The 13,658-nt window shown below is 41.0% G+C and overlaps 1 protein-coding gene across 1 annotated transcript in view; it reads left to right on the top strand.

Annotated features, from left to right (window-relative positions):
• The window catches only part of LOC137367026 (leptin receptor overlapping transcript-like 1), a 30,301-nt gene extending 18,782 nt beyond the window's left edge, over nt 1-11,519 (top strand). The window contains exon 3 of the mRNA XM_068028517.1: nt 11,284-11,519. Within this exon, the coding sequence (XP_067884618.1) occupies nt 11,284-11,400 (117 nt within the window). The 3' untranslated portion in view covers nt 11,401-11,519. The remainder of the gene's footprint in view (nt 1-11,283) is intronic.
• The last annotated feature ends 2,139 nt before the right edge of the window (nt 11,520-13,658 follow it).

Below are 13,658 nucleotides of genomic sequence, written 5' to 3'. Positions count from 1 at the left end.
TAGTCCTCGGGTGAAGGTGCTAAATTGGTGGAAGGCTAATTATAACAATATTAGGCAGGAACTGAAGAATTTAGATTGGGGGGCGGCTGTTTGAGGGTAAATCAACATCTGACATGGGAGTCTTTCAAACGTCAGCTGATTAGAATCCAGGACCAGCATGTTCCTGTGAGGAAGAAAGACAAGTTTGGCAAGTTTCGGGAAGCTTGGATAACGAGGGATATTGTGAGCCTAGTCAAAAAGAAAAAGGAAGCATTTGTAAGGGCTGGAAGACTAGGAACAGATGAAGCACTTGAGGAATATAAAGACTGTAGGAAGGAACTTAAGCAAGGAGTTAGGAGGGCTAAAAGGGGTCATGAAAAGTCATTGGCAAACAGGATTAAGGAAAATCCCAAGGCTTTTTATACATATATAAAGAGCAAGAGGGTAACCAGGGAAAGGGTTGGCCCACTCTAGGACAGAGGAGGGAATCTATGCGTGGAGCCAGAGGAAATGGGCGAGGTGCCAAATGAGTACTTTGCATCAGTATTCACCAAAGAGAAGGACTTGGTGGATGGTGAGCCTAGGGAAGGGAGTGCAGATAGTCTCAGTCATCTCATTATCAAAAAGGAGGAGATGTTGGGTGTCTTGCAAAGCATTAAGGTAGATAAGTCCCCAGGGCCTGATGAGATCTACCCTAGAATACTGAGTGAGGCAAGGGAAGAAATTGCTGGGGCCTTGACAGAAATCTTTGCATCCTCTTTGGCTACAGGTGAGGTCCCAGAGGACTGGAGAATAGCCAATGTTGTTCCTTTGTTTAAGAAGGGTGGCAAGGATAATCCAGGAAATTATAGGCCGGTGAGCCTTACGTCAGTGGTAGGGAAACTATTAGAGAGGATTATTCGGGACAGGATTTACTCCCATTTGGAAACAAACAAACTTATTAGCGAGAGGCAGCATGGTTTTGTAAAGGGGAGGTCGTGTCTTACTAATTTGATTGAGTTTTTTGAGGAAGCGACAAAGATGATTGATGAGGGAAGGGCGGTGGATGTTGTTTATATGGACTTTAGTAAAGCCTTTGACAAGGTCCCTCATGGCAGACTGGTGCAAAAGGTGAAATCACACGGGATCAGAGGTGAGCTGGCAAGATGGATACAGAACTGGCTCAGTCACAGAAGACAGAGGGTAATAGTGGATGGGTGTTTTTCTGAATGGAGGGATGTGACTAGTGGTGTTCCGCAGGGATCAGTGCTGGGACCTTTGCTGTTTGTAGTATATATAAATGATTTGGAGGAAAATGTAGCTGGTCTGATTAGTAAGTTTGCGGACGACACAAAGTTTGGTGGAGTTGTGGATAATGATGAGGATTGTCAGAGGATACAGCAGGATATAGATCGGTTGGAGACTTGGGCGGAGAAATGGCAGATGGAGTTTAATCCGGACAAATGTGAGGTAATGCATTTTGGAAGATATAATGCAGGTGGGAGGTATACAGTAAATGGCAGAACCCTTGGGAGTATTAACAGGCAGAGAGATCTGGGCGTACAGGTCCACAGGTCACTGAAAGTGGCAACGCAGGTAGATAAGGTAGTCAAGAAGGTATTCGGCGTGCTTGCCTTCATCAGTCGGGGCATAGAGTATAAAAATTGGCAAGTCATGTTGCAGCTGTACAGAACCTTAGTTAGGCCACACTTAGAATATTGCGTGCAATTCTGGCCGCCACACTACCAGAAGGACGTGGAGGCTTTGGAGAGGGTACAGAGGAGGTTTACCAGGATGTTGCCTGGTCTGGAGGGCATTAGCTATGAGGAGAGGTTGGAAAAACTCGGATTGTTTTCACTGGAACAGCCAGGGAGGTGGAGGGGCGACATGATAGAGGTTTACAAAGTTATGAACGGCATGGACAGAGTGGATAGTCAGAAGCTTTTTCCCAGGGTGTAAGAGTCAGTGACTAGGGAATATAGGTTTAAGGTGCGAGGGGCAAAGTTTAGAGGGGATGTGCGAGGCAAGTTTTTTTTTACACAGAGGGTGGTGAGTGGCTGGAACTTGCTGCCAAGGGAGGTGGTGGAAGCAGATACGATAGCGACGTTTAAGCGACATCTTGACAAATATATGAATAGGAAGGGAATAGAGGGATATGGGCCCCGGAAGTGCAGAAGGTGTTAGTTTAGACAGGCATCAAGATCGGCGCAGGCTTGGAGGGCCGAATGGCCTGTTCCTGTGCTGTACTGTTCTTTGTTCTTTGCCTCCAATGCAAGCATATTCCTCCTTAAATAAGGAGACCAAACTATATGCAATACTCTCGGTGTGGTCTCACCAAAGCCCTGTGTACACCAGTTGTTGTAAGACTTCCCTACTTTTATGCTCTATCCCCCTTGCAATAAAGGTCAACATTCCTTTCTCCTTCTTGACTACTAGCTGTATCTGCATGCTAACCTTTTGTGATTCATGTACGAGGACATCCAGATCCCTCTGGGCCGCAGCATTCTGTCGTCTCTCCCCATTTAAATAACCTGCTTTTCTATTTTCCTACTAAAGTGGATAACCTCACATTTTTCCACTTTATACTCCACCTGCCAAATTTCTGCACACTCACTTAACCTATTATAGCCCTTTGCAGAATTTCTGGGGGCAATTTTATGCTATCCCCCGCGGCAGGTTTGGAGATGAACAGAGCATAAAATCGGGTGGTGTGGGGGCAGGGGATCCCGCCACCATCCTGCCTCCACTAAAATTTAGTCCGGGGTGGGAAGGCCTGTGAATGGCTTTCCCGCCCCGCCACCAAGTGAGGCCCTTAGCTGGGCAATTAATACCCAATTAAGGGTCTCTTCCCACCACAGCCACAATTAGCCGTGTGACGGGCAGCCCTGTTGTTGCACGGGAAGCACTGCACTGAAAACCGCGTCGGCTGCTTTTCGGCTCTGTGGTGGGGGGGGGGGGGGTCCTTTGTTAAAAGCACAGTGCCTGAACGAAGGACTTGTCATTGGGAAGGGGAGGAGCCTGTTGCGAGTCAGCACCTCGTCCTTGCTGCTTGCCCCCTTCCCTCGCAACCCCCCACCACTCGAGACCCCTCTTGCCCTGACCTACCTGAGGCTTGGTTCCAGCAATGTTCCTGGGTCTCCAACAGGTGCATTTACTGCAGCAGCCACCACCTCCATGGTGGCGCTGCAGCTGCCGGTCTCTAATTGGCCGGGATCCTAGATCCCATGAAAGGTCCGCCCATGTTCAGTTAACTGCCTGATTGGCACTAAATTCGGCAGACCTTCTGTAGAAGAGGTGACGCAGGTTTCTCCAGATGTCGAGACTCCCGCTTCTAGGATAAAATTCTCCCCTCTGTCTTTCTCACAACTTGCTTTCCCACCTATCTTTTGTATCGTCAGCAAATGTGGCTACAATACAGTCTGTCCCTTCATCCAAGTGTTAATATAGATTGTAAATAGTTGAGGCCCCAGCACTGTGTGGCACCCCACATGTTACAGTTTGACCACCTTAAAATGACCCTTTTATCCCAACTCTCTGTTTCCTATTAGTTAGCCAATCCTCTATCCATGCTAATATATTAACCCCACCACCATGAGCTCTTATCTTCTGCCTTTTATGTGACATCTTATCGAATGTCTTTTGGAAATCCAATACAGTACATCTAATGGTTCTTCTTTATCCACTCTGCTTGCTACATTCTCAAAGCACTCTAATAAATTTGTCAAACAAGATTTCCTTTTCATAAAACCATGTTGACTCTGCCTGATTGCATTATGATTTCCTAAATGTCCTGCTACTACTTCCTTAATAATGGATTCCAGCATTTTCCCAAAGACAGATGTTAGGCTAACTGGCTTATAGTTTCCTGCTATCTGTCTTCCTCCTTTCTTGAATAGGTTACGTTTGCGGTTTTCTAATCCACTGGGACCTTTCCAGAATTGAGGGAATTTTGGAAAATTACAACGACTGCATCCACTATTTCTGCAGCCACTTCTTTTAAGATCCAGGGGACTTGTCAGCCTTTAGTCCCATTAGTTTTATGAGCACTTTTTCTCTAGTGATAGTGATTGTTTCAAGTTCCTCTCTCCCTTTTGTCCCCTTGATTTTCTACTATTTTGAGGATGTATTTAGTGTCTTCTACCATGAAGACCAGATACTTGTTCAAAGTCTTTGCCATTTCCTTGTTTCCCATTATTAATTCCTCAGTTTGTGCCTTTTAAGGGACCAGTGTTTACTTTAGCTACTCCCTTCCTTTTTAAATACCTGTAGAATCTCTTGCTATCTTTGTTTATATTTCTTGCTAGTTTACTCTTATATTCTAATTTCTCCTTCTTTACTATTTTCTTAGCCACCCTTGGCTGGTTTTTAAAATGTTCCCAAACTTCTGGCCTACCACTAGCCTTTGCAGCATTGTACCCCTTTTCTTTCAATTTGATACTGTTACAAAAGTGCTTCCATTTAAAAAAAAAAAAAAATTTTTTTGAGGACTTGTGTTAACAAGGAAAAAATTCCATTGATGTATTTTTACCAAGTTCGCTGAAAGGACACTTGAGATGTTGTTTGAAAACCACCTGTGCTGGAAACCACCTGTGATTTGGGCTCAGTAAACAACAGAACCCTTGTTGACTTGGGGAAAAATGGTTACGGAGAAGCCACATGTCAAGTTTTATGGAAGTCAGAGAGCTGACTCTCTGTTTGGGGTTTGGACATTGGTTTCAGTTAAGTTGGGGCATGAACTGTCTGAAGGCCAAGGACAAAGAAACCATCTGTCTCACCTCCTTCTCTACGTCTTGGAAGAAATCCTGCGAAAATCCAGTGTGGGAGAGCTAAAATCTCTGGTGCTGCATAGCTCCTGAGAAGCTGAGAAAAATCCTGCGATTCAAGTGTGTGCTGGTGGAAAAATCCTGATGCTGTATTTCTCCTGCAAAGCCTTCTAGAATAATTCTCAACATCTCCAGAACAGACTGCTTCTGAAACAATCCCAGTGACCCATCTCCGTACACCAGACCAAAAAGAGGGACAACTGACTTCCATATCTTTTTTTTTGTCAAGAATTGGCACATATTTAGCTAAAGTAGACTACTTTTTGTCTTTTTTGTAACAGACCTCTGCAGAGAGAATTTCTGTTATTTTTTTCTGTGTGTGTGTAATTGGGGAATTTAAAAAAGGGAACTTTCATATTTCAATCTGTGTGTCAATGCTTTGCTTCGTTACTGGTTAAGTCTTGTTTTGTAATAAACCGATAATTTTGTTGTTTAATTAAAGAAACCTGATTGGTGTATTTTATTCTGGGATTAAAAAATAGAGTTTACTGTACTGTACCAGTAACCGGATAAACATTTGGATATATGGTGTGACCTGTGGAGAAGTGGAACTAGAAAAGACAGTGCATTCCTCCCGCCTCTCTCGTAATAATACCATCCTTAATTTCCTTAGTTTGCTACAGATGGTGCATTTGTCTCATTGAGTCTTTCTCAATGGAATTTATCTTTGTTGAGATTTATGAAATATCTTCTTAAATGTCTGCTATTGCTTCTCTACTGTCTTACCTTTTAACCTGTTTTCCCAGTCTACCTTAGTCAACTCTGTCTTTATAACTTTGTAATTGCCTTTATTTAAGTTTAAGACACTCGTTTCAAGCCAAGCGTCTCGCCCTCAAACTGAATGGGAATTTTTTTCATGCTATGATCAGTCTTCCTCAGAGGATCCTTTACTATGCGATCGTTAATTAATCCTGTCTCATTATGCATTGTTCTAAGAAACTGTCCTGAATACACTCTATGAACTCGTCCTCAAGACGATCTGTGCCAATTTGATGAATCTATATGAAGACTAAAATTGCCCACAATTATTGTAGCACCTTTCTTACACGCCCTCATTATTTCTTGATTTATACTCTGTCTTACAGTATTGGTACTGTTAGGGGGCCTATAAACTGTTCGCACCAGTGACTTCTTTCCTTTGCTATTTCTTATCTCCAACCAAACTGATTCTACATCTTGATCTTCCAAGCCAAGATCATTTTTCACTACTGTACTGATCTCATCCTTTATTAACAGAGCTGCCCCACCTCCTTTTCCTTTCTTCCTAGCCTTTCAAAATGTCAAATACCCTTGTATGTTCAGTTCCCAGCTTTGGCCACTTCACAATCGTGTCTGTAATGGCTATCAGATCATGCCCATTTATTTCTATTTGTGCCATCAATTTATCTGTCTTGTTACGGATACATAGATCTGGTTACATAAAAATTAGGGTACATAAAAACCCAATGGTAAACAGGAAGTAGGAAATAAATAGGAGATAATATGAAGGAGTTCAGAGTTAAAAGTGGAAAGGTTTCCTGGTCTGGATGGGTACATTCTAGGTTGCTAAGGGAAGTGATGGTGGAAATTATGAAGACTCAGACCACAATCAACCAGTTCTCCTTGGATATGTGAGTGGTGCACAGAGTGCAACAGGGAAAAGATGGGGGGGTGGGGGGGCGGTACTGGTGGTGACATGGATTGGCTAAGGGATAGAAAGCAGTTTGAACGGTTGCTTTTCAGACTGGAGGGAGGTATACAGTGGTGCTCCCCAGGGATCTGTATTGGGATCACTACACTTTTTAATATATATTAATGAGACAAACTTGGTTATACAGAACATAATTTCAAAGTTTGCAGGGGACACAAAACTCAAATGTAGTGAACAATCAGGAGGATGGTTACAGACTTCATGAGGACATAGGCTGGTGAAATGTGCAGACACATGACAGATTGCATTTCACGTAGAAAATTGTGAAGTAACACATTTTGGTAAGAAAAAGGAGAGTTTATAAAGAATTGTAATGTGGGTGCAGTAACATAGATACCTGGGGTGTGTGTGCACATATCTTTAAAGGTGGTAGGACAAGTTGAGAAAGCAGTTGAAAAGGCATGAGGGATCCTTGGCTATATTAGAGAAATAGCATAAAAAGCAAGAAATATATGCTAAACCTTTAGAAAACACTGCTTCAGCCCAAGCTGGAGTTTATTTTCAATTATGGGCACCATACTTTAGGAACGATTTTATGCCCTTGGAGGAGTGCAGAAGGAATTTACTAGAATGGTACCAGGGATGAGCGACTTTGGTGAGCTGGAATGCACTGCCTGAAGTGGTGGTGAAGCAGATTCAATAGTAACTTTAAAGAAGAAATGGATAAATACTTGAAGGGAGAAGGTATACAGGGCAATGGTGAAACAGCAGAGGAGTAGGATTGCTCTACCAAAAGCTGGCTAAATGCCCTTTTGTGCTGTATGATTCTATGTGAATTTTCCCCCAAGAGTGTAAACAAGCAATTCGTCGGTTTGTCTCTATTCAAGAAACATCTCAAATTTAGTGTTTTGGGAAATCTCTGGTTCTGGGTGCTCAGCGAAGGTTGTCTGTGAAAACAGAGTGGTAGAAATAGAGGCAATCAGTCAGATCCAGCAAAGACCGTGTAGACAGTCAGGTTTGAAACAGAAAGCTGCAAGGTGAGATTTGGTAAGACTCAGGAAAGTGCAGGAAGATAGTTTGGTGGTGTTTTATTTTGATCATGGAAAACAACACTGATGTGGGAAAGCATAATGTGCTCATTATTTTGTTGCTACCTGAAAATATCTGTACCAATTGAACACAATGGGGGAAAGATTTGTTCAAGGTACTATGCTAAACACATTGATTTCTCAGGGGCAGGCAGTGCTATGGGCCACTACCTGCACAGCCTACGTGTTGTTCTTCAATAATATCAGTTATCATAATATCAGAGAAAGGCCATGCGGCACTGCCTACCCTCAGAGGGTCGATGTAGTCATTGCTACAAAGCAGCATTACGCAAACAAATTTTTGCCCCCAGTGAGTTCTGTCTTAACTGTTGTCCTGTATATTCACTTGCTGTGAAATACAGTCGCTCAATGTATGACCTTGTCTTAGCAGGTGCTTTCTTGGTCTGCCTTTGAGAAAACTTGGAGAGGCAAATAGGGACACATGGAAAAGAATACAAATATCCAGTTCAGCTCACAATAGGCACTGTTACACCACTGGGTTACATTATTAACTATTGGACAGTCCTGGCATGCCCATAAATGCAAGACACTTAAGCCATTTATGGGAGTGACTTCTATACCCAAGTTCCTAAACTTATAATACAAGGTGCAGTGCCTCCACTGAAGAGTGCATTGAAGTGTGACAGGTTTACGTAGTTAGCTTCCATTATAAATACAAGCATAGGAATTTATCCATGAAAATAAATTGGCATAAAGTGCATACAGACCTAAGACTTTTAAATTACTGTTGATAGATAAATATATATAACACATTCTGCCATCCATAACCATCATCTCTCAGAACTGTACAATTGCCTGGATTTTGCATGAGAAATATGCACATACCTCGTTCATGGGCTGCAACAAGTACTTCAATTTCTTAATGGCTGCATGGTCCAACAATGAAAAGATCTGCAAGCCCCAGCAGTGTGGTGCATTCTCAGCAAAGCCACCCCCCCCCCAATGGCATCACAAGCTGAAGACATGCCCCTTGAGGTCAGTTTTCAGCAGATTAGTGTTACATAATGATTTTGAATGCTTGTAAACACTAAGCACTTTTAAAACTTCTGTTATCTTTTAAATACTTTTAAACACTTTTCCAGTGACTCAGTGGAGGGTGATATTTGGAACAATACAATTTAATTTGTTACAGAAAATGCTGTTCGAACCTGCTGCAGAATCTTGCATTGCAATTATGCAGGGCTTTTTATTTAAAAGTTTAAATGATTTATAGATTCATAATTATGTGTAAATTGATTATGGTATGGCACTAGCTGTTGTGGTGGGGGAATTAATGATGGTTCCAAAAACACTTTATTTTAAAAAGAAACACTGCCACAATTACAGCTGGCAGACTTTAATACTTCAATGTGAAAATAGATGAAACGATTAGCACAGTATTGGATTTGAACAGATGATTATTAATCGTGATTTAATGCAAGACTCTGAACAAATTATAGCAATCAAAGTAGAGTAGATTCAGTCGAAATGGGACAACAATAACTTCTTCAAAAAGGTCAAGTTGTTTGGAAATTATGTTTACTTATATTACTGGACCTTGTAATTTCCTAACCAGTTCTTAGTTATATCCAAGTACCATTTTCATAATTTGCATTACATGTCGGTGTGGACTCAATGGGCCGAATGGTATCCTTCTGTGCCGTAAATAACTCTGTGAGTAAATTATGTTTCAGGTATTTGGCTGCTAAGAAATTGCAACACACTAGAATTTTAAAATCCCAATAAATAGATCTGCTTTGATGTAGAACGCTTCGCCATCCAGTCAGCAATTCTTCTAACAGCTTTCCAGACAGGGAAGTAAATCGTCATCATTCACCAGCTGTGGCGTTTTCAATACTGATTCGTAACTGTTGCTTTTCTCCATGCAAATTCAAGGTCATAGGGACTGTTCCAAATGTGCCTTTATCCAGATGTGAAGGCAGTATCTCTTGTTAAAGATTGCCAAAATATTCATCACATCTCCCACTCCCAAACATTATTGAAGCTCCCTCTGTTATTCGCCTGTTTCCCTCTCTCTACCCATTTCTATTTTGTTTTGAGGATTTTTTAAATTTTGCATTTATATTTTGAAAAGTGGCACATATTATAAGAGGAGCTAAAATTCTCTCCCTTCGATGCAGGAATCAAGTGAAGGCGCCAAGTAAATGTTAAACAGATGCAGTATATTCCTTTAAATGGTGTTTACAGATGAGGATACACTCCCGAGCAGGCTTAGTACCTTCTGATACCAGCTCTAAATAAATCTGCATGAAAATCAGCATAACTTGTGGGCAATGAGCCAAATTATTGAATTACAGGTCCCTGCCGCTTTACAGAGTCGTTTGACAGGACCATCCTTGTACACTGCTCTGGAGCCCATTGAGGCACACCACAACTTGTGATTTTTGACAGTGCTGTTCCTCAGTAACAGCTAATATTTTCATGTTTGTTGCTATTGAGACCACAAAATCTGGCCCTTGCTTTTCATCTAACATTGGCGCATCCCTTTTGTAGCATGCTGACCAAATCTATATATAATACTCTGTGGTCTAACCATTGCAGCCTCACGATTGATCCATTGGATTTGTACTGCAAGTCTGCTATATATCCTTGCATTTAGTTTTGAGCTATCTTATTTATCTCATTACATGTTCTAGGTATTACCCTAGGTAAATCCAAAATTAATTGTCAAGCTTTCTGAATCACCTTATACTAATCCTGTTTGTATTGTACATATATCTCGTTATTTTCCCTGATGTGCAGAACTTTGCATTTGTCAGTATAAAATCTGTCATCTGTGTACCTACTTTTGCAAATATTTAAACAACTTGGGTTTTGTGATTTGACTGCAAGATTGTTAGAGTAGCCAATAATGCTAAAATAGGCAATGCAGGCACAACTTTGCAGGTGGATGTTGGTCTTTTATGCAAATAAGCTAACAGATGGTAGATGAAATTTTAGAACACTTGCCATATGCTCCCAGGCTTGTGAAACACCTCTTTCTTGCACTGGTTACAATCTATCACAAAGTTCATACACAGTTCTGACAAAAGTTATACATGAAGAACTAGATTTTTGTTTTCGGGCTGGGACTAAATCCAGGTTCCAATCCCCCATCATACTGGAAATAGTCACCTGACACTATTCTCAAAGGAATGGCCAATTAATGCCACAGGGTATGCTCGTTATCCAATTAAGGAGGGTGGGCAGGCTCCAGAAGCTGGATGGCTAATAGGATGCCTGCCAGTACTGAAGGAGCTGCAGTCTGCCAATGGAGGTAAGGGAGAGAGAGGGTGCCTCAAGATGAAGGTGGCCTCTCCGTGCTTTTACAAACTTTAAAAAAAAAGAAATGGCCACAGCTGCTGGACCACCATTGTGGAGGAGGAACTACTCCACTGGGCAGCCTGTGGCCATGTAGGTATGCAGCTGGGGGTTGGGGGCCTCTGTCATATTCTAGACTTAATCCCACAATATCCAGGAAATACACAGAGACCTAGTATTTGCATTATATAGAAAATGTGAACCTTAAATCATAGACTGTATCCTAATACACGGAATATGTAGAAAATGTGAATGCTAAATCACACATCAGATCGCTATGCCCGGAAAATGAAGAAATGTGAATTTAAATCACATACAGGACATCAATACAAAAGCAGCATGGTAATGTTGAACATTACAGGACCCTGGGCCACAGTTGAAGTTTTGTATCTAGTTTGGATGCTTTAAGTAACTGATGTGCCACAATATATTTTTATTAAACTAGTGTTTTTTTGAATTGCAGATTCAATGGGGAGCATGTTCTCTGGTGCTAACGGGCAATGTCATCATCTTTGCAACCATACTGGGATTTTTTGTTGTTTTTGGCACTAACGATGACTTCAGCTGGCAGCAGTGGTGACAGCTACACATGCCAATGGATACTGGAGGGAGAGTGTGTCGCACTGTAGAATCCATCCAAAAGCGAACTGTGCAATAATGTCAACTACTGTCCAACATCAGAGGCGGCTGAATCATTATTTTTTCCACTGACACTTGTCAGTCTGCACAAGTGCACATTTATGAGAGACTGCATCACTCTTTGTTAATCTAAAGATTATCTACACATCAAGACACAAAGTTTGATTTAACAATCCCTATTGATGCAACATTGATAACTATCTCAAAGAAATGGGCAAAACTAGTTGCAACTTTGTAGGAAACACTATTGAAAAATCAACTGTTTGATTTGTTATTTTCTTCCATTAACTTTGACATGAAGCTTTTACAAATTAACAAAAGGGATCTAATCTCTAAATCAAAGTATTTACTGCCTTTTGTGTTTCGTTTACACAAGAAAATGGCGCTTGTGTGTACAGTAAGATTTTAATGCTGTATTGTAAAGTTGGGTCCAGTATTGCATGCTGTATTACAATTGAGCTTTACTGTGTTCGTTTTTATGTAAAAGATCTGTATCAAGTTAGAAAATTGAAACTTGTATATTGCGATCTCTTTACAAATGGCAGATAGTTTATTTTTTGTCTTGCTGCTGTTTTCAGCATATTTACAAAAGGAAGAATTGATCAGTGTGTCCAGTAAAGCTGCAGATATACACTTTTTAAAATTGAACTCAGTTCATTGATATTTGTTTGACTTGTGTTCTATGCATTTTAAATCTCTTGTATTGCTGTCTTTTAATGTGTCCTGAAATTATTAAAATACTGTAATAAAATTGAGAGCATAAAGGTCAAGGACAAGAAATCCATCCCTCTGGGACCCTAACGCAACTTCAAAGCCAATCTATCTTGTACCTGATCTTTCCAATTAAAGTTCATCCCTCCAGTATAGCCCTGTAAGCCAGTTTCTCTAGTTCCCTAACCATCTCCTCAAAACTCCTTCCTCTAGTACCCTAAGTTTATTTCAACATTCATTTGTATTTTGAATGTCTCCACTGTCTAGTCTTTTCTTTAGCAGGTTATATTAAGCATTTCTCCCTCTGGGTAGACTTTCTTAGATCTATTCTAAATTTATTTTTCATTAATTTAGATTTATCTTCTCTAGTCCTACTTTCCAACTTTCATTTTGGGTTTCAGTTTATACCGTTGATGATTGCTTTCTTTAATGACTCTCCTTTTAGTGTAATACAAAAGCAAAATACTGTGGATGTTGGAAATCTGAAATAAAAACAGAAAATGCTTGAAATACCCAGCAGGTCTGACAAAGGGTTATCAACCTGAAACATTGAGCAGAATTTTAATGGGCAAGGTGGAGAGCGGTTCAGGTGCAGTGGGGGTGGGGGTGCGGTTAAATCCCGAGAAAATGCCAGCGTGTTGAAAACCTGACATGGTCTGCTCACTTCCAGCTTTTACCGGGGTGCATTCAGAGGCATAAAAACAAAATACAGCGGATGCTAGAAATCTTAAATAAGAACAGAAAGTGCTGGAAACACTCAGCAGGTCAGGCAGCACCTATGGAGAGAGAAACAGAGTTAACATTTCAGGTCTGTGACCTTTCATAGAGCTGGCAAAAGTTAGAAATGTAATAAGCTTTGAGCATGTGAAAAGGTGGGCAGGGGGAAGAAGAACATACAGGAAGGTGTCTTGATAGGGCAGAGACAGGAGAGGTTAAATGACAAAGGTGTCATGGAACAAAGGCTAATAGTTGTATTAAAAGACAAAGCATTAGTCCAGGCGTGTGTTAATGGCAGAATAATGAAAAGCTCTGTCCAAAAGCAAAAACCTGAGAAACATGTTTAAGATCGGTCCATGGTTAAAATATAAAATAAAATAAGAAAAGGCAGTCATGCTCTGAAATTGTTGAACTCAATGTTGAGTCCAGAAGGCAGTAGAGTGCCTAATTGGAAGACGAGGTGCTGTTCCTCGAGTTTGTGTCGCTGTTCACTGGAACACTGCAGCAGGCCCAGGACAGAAATGTTGGCATAGGAGCAACTTTTATTCTGAGATTGTGACTCTATGTTCTAGATGTCCCAGCCAGGGGAGACATTTTCTCAGCATCTACCCTGTCAAGCCTCTTAGGAATTTTATATGTTTCAATTGGATCACTTCTTGTTCTTATAAATTCCAGGGAAATATAGGCCTTGTCTACTCAATCTTTACTCATAATTCAATTCCCTTATTCCAGGAACTAGTCTGGCGAACTATTGTTGCACACCATCTAGGG

Source organism: Heterodontus francisci, unplaced genomic scaffold (genome assembly GCF_036365525.1).
Source record: "Heterodontus francisci isolate sHetFra1 unplaced genomic scaffold, sHetFra1.hap1 HAP1_SCAFFOLD_1888, whole genome shotgun sequence".
Taxonomy (NCBI): domain Eukaryota; kingdom Metazoa; phylum Chordata; class Chondrichthyes; order Heterodontiformes; family Heterodontidae; genus Heterodontus; species Heterodontus francisci.
The sequence above is the reverse complement of the archived record's forward strand: the minus strand, read 5'-3'. Positions and strand labels throughout refer to the sequence as shown.